We start from the raw sequence: 20620 nt of genomic DNA, 5'->3' as shown, positions 1-20620 counted from the left end.
GAAGTCATGTAGAATCACCTCCACCTCTGCCATCTAAAGTACAGCATTACAATAATCCTTACATGTTAATGCATCAGTAGCCTAATAACAATCAAATAATGTCACTAATGCTGTCTTGCCTGCATAGTGAGTACTCTTTTGACCTTGTACATTTGGCTGATTAGACCTCTGTACTTTTATTGATTAAAAAAGATGATACAGATCTTTTACTTGTCATAGAGTATTTTATGCTGTGGTTTTGTTAATCCCAGGTATGTGTTACCACAATAACATTGACATTATTTTGATGTTGTTTTGGCTTGTTTTTTTTGGACACTACTATGGGTTTTGATTGATGCATTGTTCAGTACTCCAGGAGAGGTGAGGAATAATCACAGTGCGCATGCGCCGTATAGTCATCTGACGGGTGAGCGCTGTGGACTATTTGCTTTGCCGCTACATCGAGGGCCACCACCGCTGTAAAACTGAGCGGGACACACAGACAGCCTCCATGAGGGGCCGTATCCTGCAGGAAAAACACAGTTTAACAAACGAGGAGTAACCAGGAAGACTATCCAGAGGTTTGGAGGTTTGCATGAGGTGAAATTTCTTCTGAAATGTAGCCAGCAGCGTGAGTGTGGGTTGTTGTAATCGCTTGGTCGCTGCATGGCTCTTCACAGGGATGCCATGAAAATCAGAACAGCCGACTGAGAGACCGCTGCTCCTCGCTATCACAGACACGGCGGTGGCGGTGGCGGTGGTGGTTGGTGGACGATGGATACTGGTGAAAAGATCCACGTTAGGTAGCGTTTACGAAGATCCGAGGAGTGCTGAACGTCTCCGTTGCACAGTTTAGTCGCCGCCAGTGCTGTCTGAAGGATGGATTTCACCCAGCTCCGGAACATCATCAGCAGATACGTAAGGGCCCCCGTCTGTCAACACTGTCACAACTGTAGCTCTGTGTCTGCAAGTGCATCAAGTAATGGTAGATATGTTTTCTACAGTACAGTAGCCTATGTGTTGAAAATTACCCTGCACACCACTGCCTTCAGAGGGATGAGCGTGGACGCGCAGGATGATGAACACATTGCTCATCTGCAATGATAAAATTTCACTCTGGCTGCTTTGGCAGGCCATTGACTGTGAGCTTTACAATGTATTTTTTGGAGCTGAATGGGGAATGTGCCAGTGGCTACAGATGCAGTGATGGCTGATGAATGTGCAGAATAGAAATTAACTTGGCTGGCCCCGTTACATTGCTTTAGTGAGCTACAATATGCATGCATACTTAACTATCTCATGGCTTCCAGTTGCCACAGTCTGCAGGGAAATAAATCCCAATCAGGACCCACAGACCTGGCAGGCCTTCCTGGGAATCTGCAGCACTGGATTGTACACCTGCTTGTACCAGCCTCCAGCCTGGTCGATTTGATAAGTTGTGCTGGTTAAACTAGAGCAGCTTTAAAGTTGTCACTTTCAGTAAAAAAAAGAGCCATGCCTTGTCATCATTTGTAATAAGGGATCTGTTTGTTAGCAGGACTTGTCCACTTAATAACAAAGTAGATGAATATGAACTGTAACTACATCACTGGTTGGTGTGGTCTGAACAGGCTTGTACCATCAGCAGTCTCTGCTTATCAGCCAGAGTAGGAACCAGCTAGTTGGTGGGTGGCTGAATTAGTGAATTAAATGTCTAGTGGGAACTAACTCTGACTGGTCTGCTGATGTTCATCAGACTGGGCACCTCTGGCGTATCGTCACATCTTCAATGTACAGTCTGCAAACCTTTCACCTGACCTTAAAACTGGCTACTGTGAAGATAACTGTGTGTGGTGTGTGGTGTGTGTGTGTGTGTGTGTTGTGTGTGGTGTGGTGTGTGTGTGTGTGTGTGTGTGTGTGTGTGTGTGTGTGTGCGTGCGTGCGTGCGAGCATGCTTTTTTTAATGTATGCTCCTCAGACTTGTACCAGTGAGCTAGTGTGTGTCTGTATTTGCATGTGGTAACCGTGTGTAGGGAGCTTGACGGATGCTCCAGCAGGTCTAATATCAGGGGAAATCAGATCCACGGATGGAGGCGGAGGGGCGGAGGGGCAGAGGGAGGAATGGGGTCAATGAACATGCCCCTCATCTCTCACCCTTCTCCCTTTGCATCCTCACTCTGCAATATTATGAGGTATATGAATAAATCATTAATTCAATTATCCTGATATTGATTTAGACATGAGGGAGGGTTGATGTAAATCTGGTCCTCCTATTACTTTTCAATCCCCCTCTATTAACCCTGCCATATTCTAAACAGCTGCTCCTTACTGAGGCTGCATAGAAGAACAAACATTACATCATGTAAGGTGATTAATGTGTGATAGAAAAAGGCGCCTGAGCCTTTTCTTTTGGACAGAGAGAGAGAGCAGTAAACTCCCAGCAAGGTCACAGCCCAAATGTAGCCAGTCTCCCATATTTTCATAATTTTGCAATAAATAAAAAGCTGAATTAGTAAAGCCTCGTCAACCGTGAAAGGAAGTACTTCTGATTGAGTTTACTTTACTCCACCGGCCAAGTTTATAAGCCTTTCACTTCATATATTCTTGGTGTCATTGATTTCTGACTTGTCCTTCATGTAGTTAGTTAGTAGGGGGTTTTCTGTTATGATGTGCTGGCCAATAATTTCAATTGCTGTCCATGGTACGGACATTACATATTTTAAAACATACAACTTGAACAGATGATGAACAATCAATGAACATTTTTTAGGCAGTAGACCAGTTAAAACGTATTATAGACATAACAAAAAAAAAATGGCTTTGTGACATAGTTCCAGATGCTTTGCTATAAAATCAGTTCAAACTAAAATTCAGTTTATTATTTGAGATAATAATATGTTAATAATATTTGTCTAGACAGTCATTCAGATGTATCCAGTAAAGCACTTATATGAGAAAGAAATGTAATTTTCTGAAGGCAGTGCATTCTGGATTTTCTGACTGAGAAAAATTGCTGGTGAATTGAGCCTGTACAGTTCAGTGAATAGTTTTTGTGAAGAAAAATAGGGTGTCATGGTGTTGTGCAGCGCGTGAAGTTAAAATTGGACATTTCTTTGCGTAATAACCTGAATCTGTTTAACTTTTTTCTCTGTTGGCATAAAAGAACGCCCAAGCCTAAATGCAATAAGATATATAGTATTGTGTGTGGTGGTGTTGTGTGGTGGGTGTTGTGTGTGTGTGTGTGTGTGTGTGTGTGTGTGTTGTGTGTGTGTGTGTGTGTGTGTGTGTGTGTGTGTGTGTGTGTGTGTGTGTGTGTGTGGTGTGTGTGTGTGTGTGTGTGTGTTGTGTTGGTGTATATAGGTGGTCCACTGTCTCCATTCCCGTGTCTCTGGTGCCTTTTTGTCGTCTGGTAATAATAATAGCGATGGCGTGATGCCTCAGACTGGTGCAAAGCGTGAGAACTGCATGAGGTCATGAGCTTGATAAGCTGGATGCCGGTGGTCATATTTAAAGATATACTGTATGATATCTTGTGGGTACTTGAATATTTTCTCTTATTTTTAAAGTTTTCCTTTTCACTTTCACAACAGCCTCTTGCGATAACAACAGTTTGATTTATATCCGCCACCGCTTCTTCCTTTTCTTAGCTTGATTTACCCTTGTCCCCCTCAATCCTCACCCGCCTTTACATCTTATCCATGAGTATATGACTGTTATTCATGAGGAGACCTCTCACAACCTCAGCAGATAAAAGAGAAAGGCCAGCAATGTCCCTTTGATCAAATGAGTGCCAGCAGAGTCCCGGAGTACTGAAGGGCTTTAGAAAGGTTTCTTGCAACTTTACAGCTCGTTGATTCCCCTGGCTGGTGTTGAAAGGCAGAACACAACCTGCTAGATTACTGTTTGCCACATTAGCTGCTACAAACGGTTAAGGGCAATCTATTCCTGGACGTTGCTCCCCTCAGAGACGGGGTCCCTGGCGGGGAGACAGAGACTGTAGGTGACATAAACACACAGGATTTGTGTTTGGACAAAGCTTTGCCTGCTTGCCTGTCTGTATATCAAAGAAAACATGATTTTGTCTCTTGCAGCATGCTCTGGTCTGGACTTGATCATAGGACAGTTTTTAAGCTTGTATTAGGATGTTTTGGGTGTTAAATGCAGGATTCTGATTACAGTGGCAGGAGAAAAGGAGAGAAGAGAGAGAGGGAGAGAAGAGAAGTAGCACAGCTGGATTAAAGACTTATGTAACAGTTGGATCACAGCGAGTCAAGTAGGAGAGGAAGCTGGGGCAACAACAGAATACAAATGTTGTCATTTTATTGTAATCTTCCTATATTCATCCTTTGATATTATTGCTGGTATATAGTTATTTGTGTCATAAATGTCAGCAGTTGAGACAGTATGTGGAGGCTAAAGGTCAATATTTCTTTTCAAATTTCCAAACCAGAATAGGGGTGCATGTGTGTTTTCTGTCTGCACCTGCGTAGCAATACCAAAATAATGTTCAAGAACTTATTATAACTGTCACAAATGGCACTACTCCCCGTCAGCTATGATCCCTCTCCTTACTTCATTAGTTTTGTCCTCACTGCTGCTTTTGATGTTTACTCTTTTCATCTTTCAGTGCTTTGTTCCAAAAAAAGGGGTTGTCCACATAGACTATAGTCCAAAAAGTCCTAGCGGGACCAAATATAAGAACAAAAAAGATTTCAAGGCTATTGTCTGGAAAAGTAATACTTCACTTTTTTTTAAGCCTAATAATCTCTTGTCAAATCGAGCTCCACAGCTTTAAATTAATGAGAAAATCCCACACTTTTGATCTTCAGTATATACTTAATGAAGCCTCTATGTGATGCTTTGCTTATGAACAGACACAGCGTGGCTGTCTGTTGCTATATACTGTGTTGCTATGGTGATTAATGATAAATGAGTAGCAGTGGAGTGCATGTTGAACAGGTAGCCTCCTTCCTTTTCAGCTGATCAAGGTCCCAAGGCTCCTTTTATCTCTACTTAATGCAACAACAAATCTTGTACTAATAGGAATATTGAAATACTTCAATATTCATACCCTTAATATAATTTACTCAGGAAAGACTTTCTTAGCAGCTACTTTTTCTCATTTGAATGTAAAAGAAGCACTGTCTGTGAGATCAGTAGGACTTGGCTCCTACCATTGGGTTGCACCAGCTATTCGTAGGTAACACTACTTAAGCTAGTTGAAAACTAGCGATTTATTAGATTGAATTGCACAAATAAAATGTAAGCAATGTATATGCTAGTAAAGACTTCAGTAATGTGTAAATGAAAAGCTGGAACTCACTGTAGCATCACAAGCTGCAACAAAACTGCCAAATATAACAAACAATGTCAAATTTAACTGCCTATTCTTTTTAGAACGAGTGGGAAATATCTGATGATGCTAACCTAACCAATGCTATTCAGTTAGTCATTTATCCTGATGTTATTAGCGTGATGTTTTTTCTTATTTGAGGTATATTTGTGTGATTTAAAATCTTTCCAGTTCATGTCATTATATATATATATATATATATACATATATATATATATATATATTTCATATTATAGCCTATATTTTACCCACCAGTTATATGTTAAGGAGCTAACGTGAGCTAGTAGCTATGTAGCAGCTATATCTGGCATTAGTTAGTTTTAGGGTTGCACGATATTATAAAATTTATTATGAATATTGTCATATCGATATTATTTTGATATTTTTAAACATTTAAAATTACAAAAGTTACGAGAAAACGCATCAAAATAGATTTGTAACAAATTACACAAGTTTTCTTTTAACTGACTGTCATGTTGGACTGGTACAACATGAATAAATAAATAAAGACCATGTCTACAGAACAGGACAATGTGTGCCAACTACTGGGTGCACGCCTGTATAGCAATAAATATTTTAAAAAAATAATAAAAGTGTTAAGTGTCTTAACCCTTCAGAGATAGACCTTTTTAAAACCTATTTAAGACCTTTCTGCTTCCCAGAAACAGCTATGGCGTAGCTAGCGCTAAACCAACCAGACTCCATTTTAAAAAAAACAGTACTTTAAGCGTGTATAGAGCAAACATATTTTCACATGTAAATCGGTAAAGTGTATTTATTTCGACCAACACTAGAGTTGTGATGGTTGTGACTTTGAATGAAGTTTGTTTTACGATGCTAAAATTAGGCTTATTTACACTGACTGGTGGATTTGGTCCATGGTGACATCATAGCTCATCATTCGCTGACACTTCTCATTCCTCTCCTCCTCTCTTCAAGTCTCGTCTCTGTGAAAACAGCTGTTGGTGTTGAGGCCTGAAGCCAGTCAGGAGTCAACCAGTTGTTCACTTAGTCCATCATGACATGTTAGCTGACAAATAACACCTCTTCTCCTTTCTTCATCTTCTCTCCTTTATTTGTCTCCTCTTCTTGTCCTTTCCTTTTTTTTCTCCTCCTCCTGTGGCAGTACATGTTGCTAAAGTGATTTGACAATGGTTGAGTAAAGGCCATCGTCACCACAGGTTTATAGTTAATATCATTAGTAACAGCTGATCTGAGCTTACTTTACTCTGCTGTTTGACATGTCCTGCAAAGAAAGGACAACACAGCCTACAGTAAAGAGCATCCATGATAGGAGTGTGTGTGTCAGAAGTTGTTGCTATGGGGATTTCCTCAGTGAAGAATCCAGATTTTCTATTTATTTTTTCTATTGGCATTTGGTGTGAACAGAATATAACTGCACAGAATATAATTGCAGCTGTATGGTTTTTGTTGTTGTATCTATCGGCAGTTGGTATGAACAGAGCAAAAAGTTTAAGTCATAGTTACTTGTCTGCAACCAGCACAAGATTTCCTATAGTTTGACCAACCATGATGTATGAAGAGTGAACAGGGGAAGAGAGCGGGAGAGAGCAATTTGTTTGTTGCTATTGCTGCACATCGGCACACTGAATAAAGATAACAGGGCGCAAGTTGTCTTTCTCTTCTCTTATTCATTCTGTTGCGTTGTCTCTATCTATTTCTTCAATTACACTGTCTTTCTGTTAAAATAAGCACACACGTGGTACGCTCCATAGGGTTTGTCACGTAGTGGCCACGTGCGCTGACGTGCACTTACATGTGCAAGTGGCAAGGTAACTGGCCAATGAAACATGACCATTACAGTGTTCCAAGCGGGCCCTAAATCAAACACAACTAAGCCACACAGCCAACGAATGGGACGCAGCGCTCCACAAACTAAACAAAATATTTCACTTTTGATATATTGCGATAGCGATAGTGATTCGATATATCTTGCACCCCTCAATATAATTTTACGTGACGTGATATTGCGCATAATATAACGACAACTAATTTCCATGTTATTTCCAAGAACTAGTTTGTGTGGTGTAACCCATTGTAATTTACAGATGTTTAAACATTCACTTAGTAAACACTTATAACTAGGCTAAGTTTGAACTTACAAAGAGCTGCTGCAACCAGCTCCAGGTCTTTCAGAAATTTTCATGCATTCATTTTGTCAAGTACTCTCAATTAAAGCTTTAGTGCGTAACGTCCATAAAATTCAAGCCATTGCCAAATGAGTTGCTACAAAGCTAATTAAGACTATCAGCTCCACATAACTCTCTGTATTTCTCAGCATGGCTACGTTCAGAAGGTTGTGACGTCCGGTGACTTTCCTGCGCAGAAACTCGAGTGAAGATAATTGTCCTCCTTGGCTATTAGCAACTGCGTGGAGGAGGAGAAGGGGATACATATACAGTTTTGTTGAAACTACCCGCTATAGCTTTAACTTTGTTTTTTTTACAATTATTTTTTAATATTTTCCCATAACACTGACCGTGGAATTGAAACTCTGTGGGCTAGATTTTTACATCCTGCAAACGGGTGTTGTGTAATCAGGGTTTGTACATTCCAACATCCCCTGTATAGCTAACATGGGAAGTTCATTAAGGAAGAGCTCAATCAGAGAAATTGAGTTAATGAGGGATACCTGCGCAACATGCTGTCTGCTTCTGCAGTGGACGATTGATGAGACACAGCTATTTAATCAGGCCGGTTAATGGTGTGTACCTTTTTATTACATCTCTGCGGGATAAAGGAGCAACACCATGGGGGTAGATCATGGCCCTGCCAGGGTAAGGGGTTGCTTTCCCACATTGAAAATATAAAGGGCCATAGTCCTGCAAAGTGCTAAGAGAGAAAGCCAGAGGAAAATTCCAGAACTACAGAGACTGCTGGGCTTTTTTAAACCTTAAAAATAGTAGACCTGGTTCTGTTCTCTAATGTTGAAACCATAGTTTAAAACCATCTTCCCGACACTGTGCACCACTAGAAATATGAAAGGAGAACTTGCAGTGGTGGAATTGTTGCGGTTATCAAATCCATCTTGGAATTGTTGATGATTGATGGTTATGTAAGACCAGCCTCTCTACTAGGAGGCTGTTTCAGTGTTGTTAATAAAGACAAAGCCTCCACATCCCACAACTAACCAGCCAGCCACTTTGTCTGATGGAGCAGTGGAGTGAAGAGGGAACAGTGGACCGGAGGTTGATACGGATCAGTGAGGATTAATGAACAGATAACTACAAACCACAACGCAATCTCTCTGTGTCTTTCTCCGTGACACACACTGCCAGGAGATGGAGGGAACAAAAGGGAGAAAAAAGGGATGATACAAATATGACGGGACAAATCGGAGAATTGTGGGTTTAGCAGGAAAATGTTTGAAAACAGAAGTGGAAAGTGGTGGATATAGTCTCATAATCATGATATTAATAAGGACCAGTAATGAACGTTTAATCAATTTTTCAATTTTTTGAATTAACAGAAAATTAACCGGCAACTGATCACTTCAGTCATTAATCAGACAAAAAAAATATATATTTTGAATTTACTGTCTATATGTATGCCACTTAACGTGAACCTGTTTACATCTCTAGCATTGTGTACAATGGTTAATTGCACCTTATTGTTGTTGATACTTTGTTATGTTTATTTGCAGTCGATATATTTGCCGAACATATAGGCCAAATCACAATATGTAAATAATCAAAACAATGTTTCACTGATGATTAGATTAGATGATTAAGTTAGGATTTTACATGCAAACATGTACATTATTGGCAAATCATCAATCTGTTGGTGTAACTATCACAATTTCCACAATCAGTTCAATTTCAAGCTGCGTATTAATAGGCAGGATTATTTCAGCCATATTTGAGGAACAGAGCCATGGAGTTATTTTTGACTTTCTATTGACACAGTGTTTTAAGACCATGTAAACATGACAGTCCATATGTCTATGACGGATTGGGCGTGTTTTCAACTGGTTTGGTCTGTTACCCTACACCAAAAAACTAGTGCAACGGCTTTCTGGTCAACATCTCAACAACTACTGCTTATATTTCTTTTGTACTTGACATTAGTCTCCCTCTCTCCCTGTTAGTCAGTCTTTCTCTTTTTTCTTAACACATTTTCCTCCCTCGTTGCCTTTTTTCACAGTTTCAATGCAAGTCATTTTATTTCTTTGTCCTCCTCAGTCTTCTTCTCCCGCTATTTGCTCCACTTCAATCTGCTACTCTTTTTTGCCTCACTTTCCATATCCCTCTCTTTCCATTTCGCTGTATCGCTCTGGGTAGTGTTGCCCCCCTAATGTTTTGGAGGGGTCTCAAGTCAGCTGACACTGTTGGCTCGATGTGTATTTTTATCCCAATGCCAAGCGCCTGTTGACAACTGTGGATAAGTTTAGATTGGTGACTCCCAGCTTTACGCTATTGAGATTTGCTATTTTGACATATTTTATATGGCAGATTTCATTAGGAAAAGTTACAGTAGCCTTAACTTTATAGTAGTATCTAAGTGTAAACTTTTAAAACGTATTTTGAATTTACAAGGTTACTGAGGAGACATCCGGACTCTGAACAATAAAAAGATTTGGTCATAGGCAGTGATGAGCTGCAAAATGTTGAGGACATTTCAAGCAGTGTAGCGCTGCTTCCACTGAAGTGCTTGTTCTAGAACTTTTTGCTAATGGTCAACACTTTTGCTTTGAGCCGTGTCAGGCGGGCTGCTTCGCCAAAGACCACGTTCACGCTGCCCTCTCAGGCCAAAACATAAAAGTCATGTAGGAAGCCAGATGAAAACAAACAGGTGAATGCCGTGGTCTCTTAACTCTTGTTTCTTTTTGGAAAGCTCTCTTTCCACAATAGTGTTCGTTGAAGGACACCTTGAACAAAATATGTGCTGCACAAAACTCCCAGAATGCACTCTGTTTGTCCCAGGGGAACTACTTAGATGTAATATAGATGAGAGATTAACTGAGATGGAGGTTTGAATACACACGATCCAATGTGCATTATTTTGTATCAAGGCATCGGAATGTAAAACCAACAGTGTTGTTTTGGATCTGTGTAGACAAGTAATTGAAGGATGGAGTGCAGACTGCAGAGAAGTCCTGCAGGAAGAAATGAAAAGATAAAGGAATGACAAAACTACACTTGTGTGACTCAGAGCTGATCCCACACACACATCAACAAACACACACTCATCCTTTAGTTGTTAGTTTAAAGAAGTGACTGAAGTGGTGCAACAGCCTTGTGTAACATTCTGTTTCTTGACTGCACTGTTTAATCCAGGAAGCTTCTTTATTATTCATTTATTATTATATTTAAGAGGATTTTGATTAAGTGTTGTTTAGGGTTACAACTTTATTAAACTAATCTGTGGATATCTTTTTCATTTCATCACATCCTATTTATCGCAACGAAAATGGGATACACATCCATCTCAATTTCCCATTGTGACATTGTTAAAGTGCTTGTTTTGTTTGACAGACTGTCCAAAACCCGAATATATTATACTTAGGCCTGTATAAAATGGAGAAAAGCAGCAAATCATTATATTTCAGAAGCTGAAACTAGTGAATCGTTGGCATTTTTTCTTCATAAACAACTTAAATGATGAATAATTCTATAGTATTTTATAATACTTTCCACCGATCAACTAATTAGTGTTGTTAGTGCTGAAGACAAAAAACTAAATTATACTGTACATCCAGTAAAGTGGGGCATACTTAGCTTAAAAGAAGCAACAGATAATTCATTCTAAACATGATGCATACATTTACAGTGGACTTTGTCAGTCTGCATTTAGTTTATGTGGGCGGATATCAAAGTCTTATAAATATCAATGTTATTATATTCCTTAATGATAGTAGGTAGTATATAGCTCATGAGTTGTAAGCAAACACATTACCAAGAACAGAGTGCTTTAACCCCATTTTGTCTCTCCACCTGTATTGCTATTTATAACTATGCATTTATCTCTCTCTCCCTCAGTGTGTAGGGGAGGAGATCTGGGTGGACAGTCGAACGGTGTACATTGGTCATAAAGAACCTCCTCCGGGAGCTGAGGCCTACATCCTTCAGCGTTACCCCGACAACCGCATCGTCTCCTCCAAGGTGAGCGAGCCACAGCCCCTGAGTCAGAGCCATAACATTGTTTATCACCATGCTGTTCTTTTGTTTCATATTTAGACAACCATGTAATCTTATTTGTGGCCATGTTTTTAAGGGTGACACATTTCACTTTGCCTGTATTCATCAAGCACCAATTCTCTCGCCAGAGGGACCGGATGATAATGTACCAGTGTTTCCTTTTCTGTTTTTATGCGTGTGATAGTAATTCTGCTGTCACTTTGTCCCACAGTATACCTTCTGGAACTTTATTCCCAAGAATTTGTTTGAGCAGTTCAGAAGAATCGCTAACTTCTACTTCTTGGGCATATTTCTGGTCCAGGTGAGATTTTCATGAAACCCATAATCTGGGGTCATTTTTTCCACCTGTCTTTGTTTGATCCGAAAACACAACAGTGAAGCTCCAAGGAATACTGGTAATACTTTAAAATAACCATCATTAATAGATAAGAATTAAAAATCTCTCCAGTGGAGATTACTGGTTGCTGTTGAGGGTCTTCAGGGGCCAGGGTTGTCTGTTTGGGGGCCTGTGGAGGATCTGGAGGGGCGACAGTGGCCTGTGGAGGATCTGGAGGGGCGACAGTGGCCTGTGGAGGATCTGGAGGGGCGACAGTGGCCTGTGGAGGATCTGGAGGGGCGACAGTGGCCTGTGGAGGATCTGGAGGGGTGACAGTGGCTTGTGGAGGATCTGGAGGGGCAACAGTGGCCTGTGGAGGATCTGGAGGGGTGACAGTGGCTTGTGGAGGATCTGGAGGGGCAACAGTGGCCTGTGGAGGATCTGGAGGGGTGACAGTGGCTTGTGGAGGATCTGGAGGGGTGACAGTGGCCTGTGGAGGATCTAGAGGGGCGACAGTGGCCTGTGGAGGATCTGGAGGGGTGACAGTGGCCAATGGAGGATCTGGAGGGGCGACAGTGGCTTGTGGAGGATCTGGAAGGGCAACAGTGGCCTGTGGAGGATCTAGAGGGGTGTCAGTGGCCGATGGAGGATCTGAAAAGGGCCGTGGTGGGCTGGTCATTGGTCTATTAGGTGCTTCAGAAATTGAGCCCTGTTGATTATTGTTGCTTGGCAATATAAGCAGTGAAATTTGATAACTAAATAACTAAATTTTCAAAAGTACTACCTTTGTGCCTTACTGAGGCATGACCCTTAATGTGGTTGTCCACTTGATATTTTGGAAGATGCCCTATACCTGCAGAACGGACATGACAGGTCGCTGCTGGATTTGGGGAGGTCATCCCCACGTATGATTGTAATGTGTCTCTATACATAAAAATAAAAAAACATGATTACAAAGTCACAAAATACTGACTATCCATTAATTTTTTTCTTGTACTCTGATTAGTCTCATTACAGTGCATATACCGCCTAATGCACTCTGATAGTAGTATTACGTTAATTTAAATATAACATTAGCTCATGAGCAGCTAATTCACCTAATGTAACGATACACCTGAACAATATAATAAAAGTCACACTTATTTCCATTGTTTATGATATGAAAGTGGCTGTCCGATTCGTAAAAGGACCCAGGAGGAAAACATAACACCGAACAGAAAGCATCACTGTGATGGCGGGGTCAAATGTTGGAGACTGGGCGGGGTTAAAGGTTTAACTCCGCCCACATTGAAGTCTGTGGGTCTGCAGTCAAGGGTACATGTGACGTCATGCACACAAGGGCAACGATAACCTCATTAGATCAAGGCAGCCGCAGGTTTTTGCCAGCGCAGTTGCTTTTCACCGACTGCAAGACCCAGGCAGACCCAAGGTATGCTGGGAAACACCTGCCTCTTGGCTGATCTAATAGTTGTTTGGTTCAGAATCTATTCAACATGATGACAATTTATATAAACTTTTTATTGTTTTTGAATTGTAGAGATTTTACTTGCTATTTGTCTGATTTAAAGGCTAATTCTGTTCAAACCATATGTTGTGTGGCTGATAATTACGTTGAAAAATCAGAGCAACCAAATCAGTTCACAGATTATCTACAGTGTGTTGTTAATTAAAATCAGCAGGAGATCGCATGTAGAGAATTGACATCTACTCTGTCATAATAAAAATAGCTGGAGACTATGTACAATGGGTACATGATACATGGGTCTGATAACATTTTATTAAATCGGAATCTGACCTAACAGGATGTGAGTGTTTCTGTGACTTCCTGTTCAGCCCGAAGGCTGCTGGAAACGGCTTTAATCTGTCCGACTTGACAGCAGATTTCTGTCACCGCCCCTGGCTGCTGCCGCCTGCTCTTGTCCACTTTACAGGCGAGGCGCAGTTCTTCTCAAACAAGCCTAAAGTAAGAGGCAGACATGGCGGAGAGCTTTGTCACATACGCAGGGCGTGTCTTGCCAAGAAAAATGTTGGGATTCATAATAACATCTCATTGTTCTCTGATTTCAAAATAAAAGCAATTATCCAAGATTAATAGTGAAATCCTGCACCTCTGGTGAGGTAACCTGGATAAGGATTACCGACATGATTTACATTTGCTAATATCATATTTTTCTAAAATAATGGGTGCTGTACCGCTCTGTGTATTAATCAAAAAAGTAGCTTTTTCCTTGAGACACTATATTGCACCAAATGTTGAATAATCATGCAAGGACAAACTCATTATAGAGAAGGAAGAGGAGGATACAACCTTGTCTTTACCGGCAGTTGCCTTAGAAGACCAGAATGCGAGTGCCCAGATAGTTCAGTTGTTAAAGCGGACGCCCATATATAGAGGTTTACTCCTCGAAGCAGCAGGGCCGGGTTTAACTCCAACCTGCCGCCCTTTGTTGCATGTCATTCCCCTCTCTCTCCCCTTTCATGGTTTCAGCTGTTCTGTCAAAAATAAAGGTCAAAAATGGCCCAAAAATAATCTTAAAAAAATGAAGAAGCCCAACACAGCCAGAGCTTGGGTCTTTGTGTGCTGTTTGATTTTATCAGTAGCATGTGAAATACCACAGCCTCTTAACGGGACAAACTGGGCATGGCACACAGCAGCAATGTTTGTACTCCTCTTTCTTTTTGTCCATTGAAGTTGTTGTTACTTTCTACATAAAAGTACATGCATACGTACTGGCTAAAATTAGGAAAGGAAATATAAAAAAGTTAACTATCCCAGAATAGATTTGATGGAGCCGATGGAGGAAATCAAACAAGATTTAATTACTTGGATACTTTAACATTGCCAAATTGGTCCTTGATTTCATATTACAGAAGCTTTTCCCTCATGCACTTCCTACTACACAGCGTTGCATTACTTGGCTTCCTCTTCCTTCTGTTGTCCCCTCCCCCTACACCTTCTTCTCTTTCTTCCTTTCCCTTGCAGCTCATCATCGACACCCCCACCAGCCCAGTCACCAGCGGCCTGCCCCTCTTCTTTGTTATCACTGTCACCGCAATAAAACAGGTAGGACACACACAAACATTTCTGGGAAATATTGCCCACAACAATCCCTGCTCACACACAAACTCCCAGGCTCAAAAACACACTCTCTATCACACTGCTACTCTATTATATGTATATACACATTCCTCTCTCAGCAAAAGGACATGCCATTGAATATGTCTGGTGATGTGAGAAATCTGATAATGAATGCTCTCCTCTGTTAATCACTCTAGCTGAGGATCAGGGGGGAGGCATCCTCTCTACTGCGTCCCGGTACCAAGCAATGGGGTACTATCAGTGATAGATACTGTACAGCTATTCTGGCTGAGAAAGTCTGAATTTTGCTGGGATATAAATCTAAAACATGACATTTTAAACAGGTCACTAACACTAAGCTCAGGGAGCTCAATGCAAATTAATTACAGTGGATGACTTTCACCTCCCCCCTCCATCTCTCTTGATGTCATACTATGCTCTGGCCCCGATTCTCTCTGCACAGTAATCTATATTCTCTGTTTTCCCCTGTCAACAAACACTTTCTCTTACTTTTATCTTAAAATCTTGTTGTCTATCCCTCTCTTTGCTGCTTCCCTCTTGCTCTCTCAGGGCTATGAGGACTGGCTCAGACACAAGGCTGACTGCTCTATAAACGAGTGTCCGGTGGACGTGGTGCAGCAGGGGAAGGTGGTGAGGACACAAAGTCACAAGCTACGGGTAAGAATGGCCTCATTAGAGGAGTATAGTACCTGAGGCCACAAAGCAACACTACGTTACTGCTGCATAGCTCACTTTTTCTATAACTGTCTCTCACACTCCCCTCTTCTCTTTCTCTCTGCAGTCCCCTCTAACTTTGTTTCCTTCCTCTTTTGCTCTTGCTTGTCTTTTCCACCAATTACTTTCCACAAAACTGTAGTAGAGGAACAATTATAGTGTCCCCTGGTGCACCATGCAAGATTCCCCATGGCAAGTAAAGAGGGCTGATGTATTTCACAAGTTAGGATATTCCTGTCATCATCCTGTGATGTTCTCTTTTGTCATTCTGATGTAATAGCAGATCACTGTTCGGTATTGTATCTCATTAGTAAAAATGTATTAGACTTATATCAAAATCCATTTTTGCTACTATTAATGTGGGGGGTGGGCACACCAGTAACTCTAATGGAGATGTAATACTAAGAATGGCCATTGTTTTGACTCGGGTGCTTGGGTCTGTTTCCCAATGGTTTAGTGAACTGCCGTTAGCGTCCTTAGCACCAGAGTTAAGTGCTGACTGGGTTTTGACTGCTGTAATGATTGTGGCTGGCTGCTAACTGGCTGGGGGCTGACTGCGGATGTGTCCCCGGGCCGGGGCTGTTGTCACCTCTCATCCCAACTGAAGCCTTGCAGCGTCGGGAGAGTGAGGCAGACAGGGGTGTGCTAGCTGGCTAAATTACCATTAGATAAGTCGTCTATACAGTTAACGTTACTGATGAATTCATGGGTTAACCCAGAGTTGTGAACTGTGGTCAAAACAATCATACTAAAAATAACTGAGCGTGTTAAATGATGATGTAATCTTATGTTACCCACCAAGAATTACCGTAGGCACTAAAGCACTTTTCCTCTTTGGTCCCCCTACAGGTACGAAGCAGAATTGTCCATTACTGTTAACCATTACCATTATTCTCATGTCTCATTTGAACGGTGGTTAATGAACCACTGGAATTTTGGAAACATTATTTTAAAAATAATTATAATTCAATCAACATTGAAATCAATATCAATAAATAAGTTGTATCTGTTGTATTACTGTCTTGCAAAGTGAGATGTTATCAATGACAAAACAATGCCATGTGGCAGAAAAAAACGTGTATTACGGTTGACTGAGTGTAACTCTCCAATCGGCCAATCAGAGGGGGTTGTGCCAGACTCTTTGCCTGAGTCTCTATCTAATCTGTCAGAGGAGAGCAGGAGTGCGGTTGTGAAGTTTAACGTTGGTAGTTCCTAGAGAAGAAGATGGTAATTTCATGGCGCAAATTAGAACCCAAATTGAAACGTAAACTATTATTGCTGAATGTTAGAACATTGTGTCAAATTGGTCGTGACTTATAAAGTGTCAGGTTTAGTTCCATCATAGTGTTATTAGTGTCAAAAAACATTAGCTGATGTTGATCAGTTGATCAGTAGCTAGCTCAGATATTATCTGCTAATGAACTATTGAAATTACTGATTCAGCTGTTTGTTTTGCATGGCACTATATCCGTGTCACGTTCCCATTAGGGGCTGAGCCCCCCTAAAGGTTCTGATCCTAGAATCACCCCTGATATGCACGTGAAGTTACCACTAGTAACCAAAGGTGTTGGTAAATCGACCAGGACAGAAGTCTTTAGAGAATAAGACTGAAGTCATTATATATTCCTCTTTTTGTCAACAAATTCCATGAAAAGCAACAATGCATTAGTCTGCCTCTCAATATCTTCTCCCCTCTGTCTGTCAGTCCTTACTGAAATCGTAAACAAATTTGTCATAAATATATACTTTTTAAAACTAAATAATCTCCTAAAACAGATGGACACTAGTTTTTAGAAAATGTCACTCAAACGGCACATTTGTTTGTTGCATTTGTTGGGGACTGTTTTAAGCGCTTACAACAGCAGGGCAGACTATGTGGGGTCGACTCATAATAAACTACAGTGCCCATGTTCATTGTAATAAATGAACACGTAGGGAAATAACAGTACCGCTGTGTGGATCGTTGATATGTTTTGAATAGTTTTGGACCCCAATGGAGGTTATGGCACTAAAGAATAGCCAGGCTTTGCCTTCACAGATAATACTTGTTAGTCAGGTCAGTTCATTGTTGGTTTGGGTCTTTTTATGGGGTTTTGTTGACAATGTGTTGTTGCTTTCTTAAAACATGTAAAATTGTAAAAGCACAAAATAGAAAAGTGCTTATTATATCTCATTGTCTTTTTCTGTACCTGGGTTTGGTCTGTCAGGAGCTGTTATATGTATACAAGTAAGACTGATGCAACAGTGGATTGTGTATGCAGGAGGCTGTTCAATCCTTTTCTGGGGATTTCCATTCAGCGCCTCTAGACCTGCAGCAAATATGGTTGCTGTCAGTAGCAAGAAAACTTAATAATTATGAAAAACAAACTCACGCAGTTAATAAATATTGTAGGCCTTATTAACCATACCAGTTTTCTGGGATCTTTTGACTGAAATGAGTTTGTAAAAAGGTCTTGAAAAGACTGCAGAAACCCTGATTCTACGATGGAGATGAATAATTCCAACATTGTTGGAAGTCAGTTACTTTTTCAGGACAGATTGCAGAGTGCTCACCAGAATACGGCATGAAGAATGGTAGCAAAATGATCGCGTAGAGTAAATAAGACACCAATTAATACGGTTTTGTTTCATGTAGTAGTCCTATTCCTGGTAGCAGGTGTAGGGGTGAAGATTTCTTTGGAAAAACATGAACCTGCTTCACTGAGCTGGCATATTATTCTGCAGATATCTATCTCATATCATCCCAGCATGAATGAATTTGAAGTTGTCAGACTACATAAAATGATTGTACAGATACGGTATATCTCAGTCTTCACTTTTGTGTTTGAGGGTATATAAAGGGTGCAGGTACATCTCCTTTCTGTTGCGTCTGCTGCTCCTGTCGAGCGTGCAGACTGTGTGGGATGTTGAGGTTCAACTTAGAATAAGTCTTCAATACAGCTGCCCAGCCTTAAAGGTTACAGAGTTTTATAGATTGTGTTGCCATAGCAGAGTTTTCACTGGATGTCATTAGTTGAGAAAGACTTTTTACATCAGAAACTCTCAACCTCTCTTGTTCAGTCTCCCTTTATGTCGTCCAGCGTTTTCTGTACCAAAGGTTTCCTACTACCGTAGATCAAACAGAGAGGATTAGAGTGTGAATCGGGAGCAGGAATTATGATGAATATATTAATCATGCAAATTCAGAGAGCGTGTGTCATGTGTATGGTCACCGTGGAGATGGGATTTATCAGAGCTTAAGCTGCTCCGCTCGCATTATCCGTTATGCAACTTCTCAATCCTTTGGAGGAAAAAAAAGAAAAGGAATGGTAAAGGATGAGCAGACAATTACCCGCAGGTCTGTCTGTCTGTTTGTATTTTACTATCTGAGTCAAAAGGCCTGTTTGTTTGTTATTGACGTGAAAACCATTACAGAGTGTGTGTTATGTCTGTCCTGTTCTGTCAGGTGGGGGACATTGTCGTGGTGAGGGAGGATGAGACTTTCCCCTGTGACCTCATCCTGCTCTCTTCCAGCCGCCATGATGGGACCTGCTATGTCACCACAGCCAGCCTGGACGGGGAGTCCAGTCACAAGGTGCTAGTGCTGTAAAAGTAGTTGCAATTTAAAATGTACTGTCTTTGATCCTAAAACAGGAAAACTTTATGATTCAGTTGGTCTGTAAAAAACAGGTCATCTAAATGTAAAGTAAAGTATCAAACAGTTCCAGTGTCTTATTGTGAGAATTTTGAGCTTTTCTTTGATACACTGATAACACTGATAATACACTGAAAATATTTAATATCATAAGGCTTAAGGAAATTGTATTTTTCAGTATTTTCTGACATTTTTGGACAACTATAAATCGAGAAAACAATTAGCATATTTATCAATAATGAAAATAAGATACTTATCAATCAGCAAATTAATTCAGACACACGTAAAATGATATAAGCGACACACCGCCACGCACAGCATTTTACATTTTCCTTTTCTGATGTTCATTTCCACCACATATGGCACACACACACACACACACACACACACACACAACACACACACACACACACACACACACACACACCTCCCATAGTGTATCTTTGAGTACTGACCCAATCTCCTCATACATGCCCCCGGGGTGACCCCCTGATGTGCTCACCATCCCAGCATGCTGTCCTCTGCTGATCCAGGACAGGGTCTGTAACAGCTCACGTCCATGGCTCGCCCAGTCATTTAGAAAATCTGCTGGAAGCCAGACAGTGGAGTCAAATGAACCCTGCTCTCATTAGTGGTTGCGGGTGACATTTCCCTCTGTTGTCTTCTTCTTATTCCCCCATCCCCACCTTTCTATCTCAGACCTATTATGCTGTACAAGATACCATGGCCTTTAGAACGGAGCAGGAGGTGGATTCGCTACATGCCACTATTGAATGTGAACAACCACAGCCTGACCTCTACAAGTGAGTGTGACATACCCTCACTGATGCATCTACCTTACACACATTATCATCCGCAATCTCTTAGAAGCAGGAACTTCCTTGATGCTTGCTCTGATTTCATTTTACTGTGACTTTTTGCAGATTTGTGGGACGCATCAATATTTACAAGGACAAAGAAGAGCCTGTGGCTAGGTGAGTACTTTTTATTATAATCAGGTACTTTTCTGTTCTCAGGTATAGCTTGTATTGACAATGTCAACTCATTTGTTCAATTAAGCAAATGTCTTTAATGTTCTTTCTGAAATGAAGACAGAGAAAAATTTTGTTTCATTCTTGCAGACCACTTGGGGCTGAGAATTTGCTCCTTAGAGGAGCCACACTGAAGAACACACAACATATTTATGGTAGTGATATGCAGATTCACTCTGTTTAACGTTTCTTGAATGTTTGAGCCAAATGGAGGAAAGGGTGATGTTGTTATTGTCTTGATAACTCAGCACTTTTTCTCCCCTCAGCTGTTGCAGTTTACACTGGTATGGAGACTAAGATGGCACTTAATTACCAGTCTAAATCTCAGAAGCGCTCTGCTGTAGAAAAGTATGATT

General features: G+C 40.8%; 1 protein-coding gene and 1 long non-coding RNA gene across 10 annotated transcripts in view; one reads left to right on the top strand and one right to left on the bottom strand.

The window, feature by feature from the left end:
- The first annotated feature begins 378 nt into the window (after positions 1 to 378).
- The window catches only part of LOC116697726 (probable phospholipid-transporting ATPase IH), a 35112-nt gene continuing 14870 nt past the window's right edge, over positions 379 to 20620 (top strand). For 2 of the 9 annotated variants that reach the window (XR_004334040.1, XM_032529138.1), the window contains exons 1-10: positions 381 to 897; positions 11311 to 11433; positions 11681 to 11770; positions 14769 to 14849; positions 15435 to 15542; positions 19045 to 19173; positions 19933 to 20036; positions 20157 to 20207; positions 20355 to 20419; positions 20531 to 20612. Coding sequence is in view for 8 of the 9 variants with exons in the window: in XM_032529138.1 (XP_032385029.1) it covers positions 859 to 897; positions 11311 to 11433; positions 11681 to 11770; positions 14769 to 14849; positions 15435 to 15542; positions 19045 to 19173; positions 19933 to 20036; positions 20157 to 20207; positions 20355 to 20419; positions 20531 to 20612 (872 nt within the window). In the remaining variant the exon portion in view is untranslated. Of the gene's footprint in view, positions 898 to 11310; positions 11434 to 11680; positions 11771 to 14768; positions 14850 to 15434; positions 15543 to 19044; positions 19174 to 19932; positions 20037 to 20156; positions 20208 to 20354; positions 20420 to 20530; positions 20613 to 20620 lie in introns of all 9 variants that reach the window. The other 7 variants (XM_032529145.1, XM_032529144.1, XM_032529140.1 and 4 more) reach the window with 6 other exon arrangements.
- On the bottom strand, positions 918 to 7210 carry LOC116697824 (uncharacterized). Its single transcript, XR_004334057.1, has 3 exons — positions 7032 to 7210; positions 6354 to 6360; positions 918 to 929 (listed from the first exon to the last, which is right to left on the bottom strand). It is a non-coding gene; the product is annotated as an uncharacterized LOC116697824 (long non-coding RNA).

Source organism: Etheostoma spectabile, chromosome 11, assembly GCF_008692095.1.
Source record: "Etheostoma spectabile isolate EspeVRDwgs_2016 chromosome 11, UIUC_Espe_1.0, whole genome shotgun sequence".
NCBI lineage: Eukaryota > Metazoa > Chordata > Actinopteri > Perciformes > Percidae > Etheostoma > Etheostoma spectabile.
The sequence above is the reverse complement of the archived record's forward strand: the minus strand, read 5'-3'. Positions and strand labels throughout refer to the sequence as shown.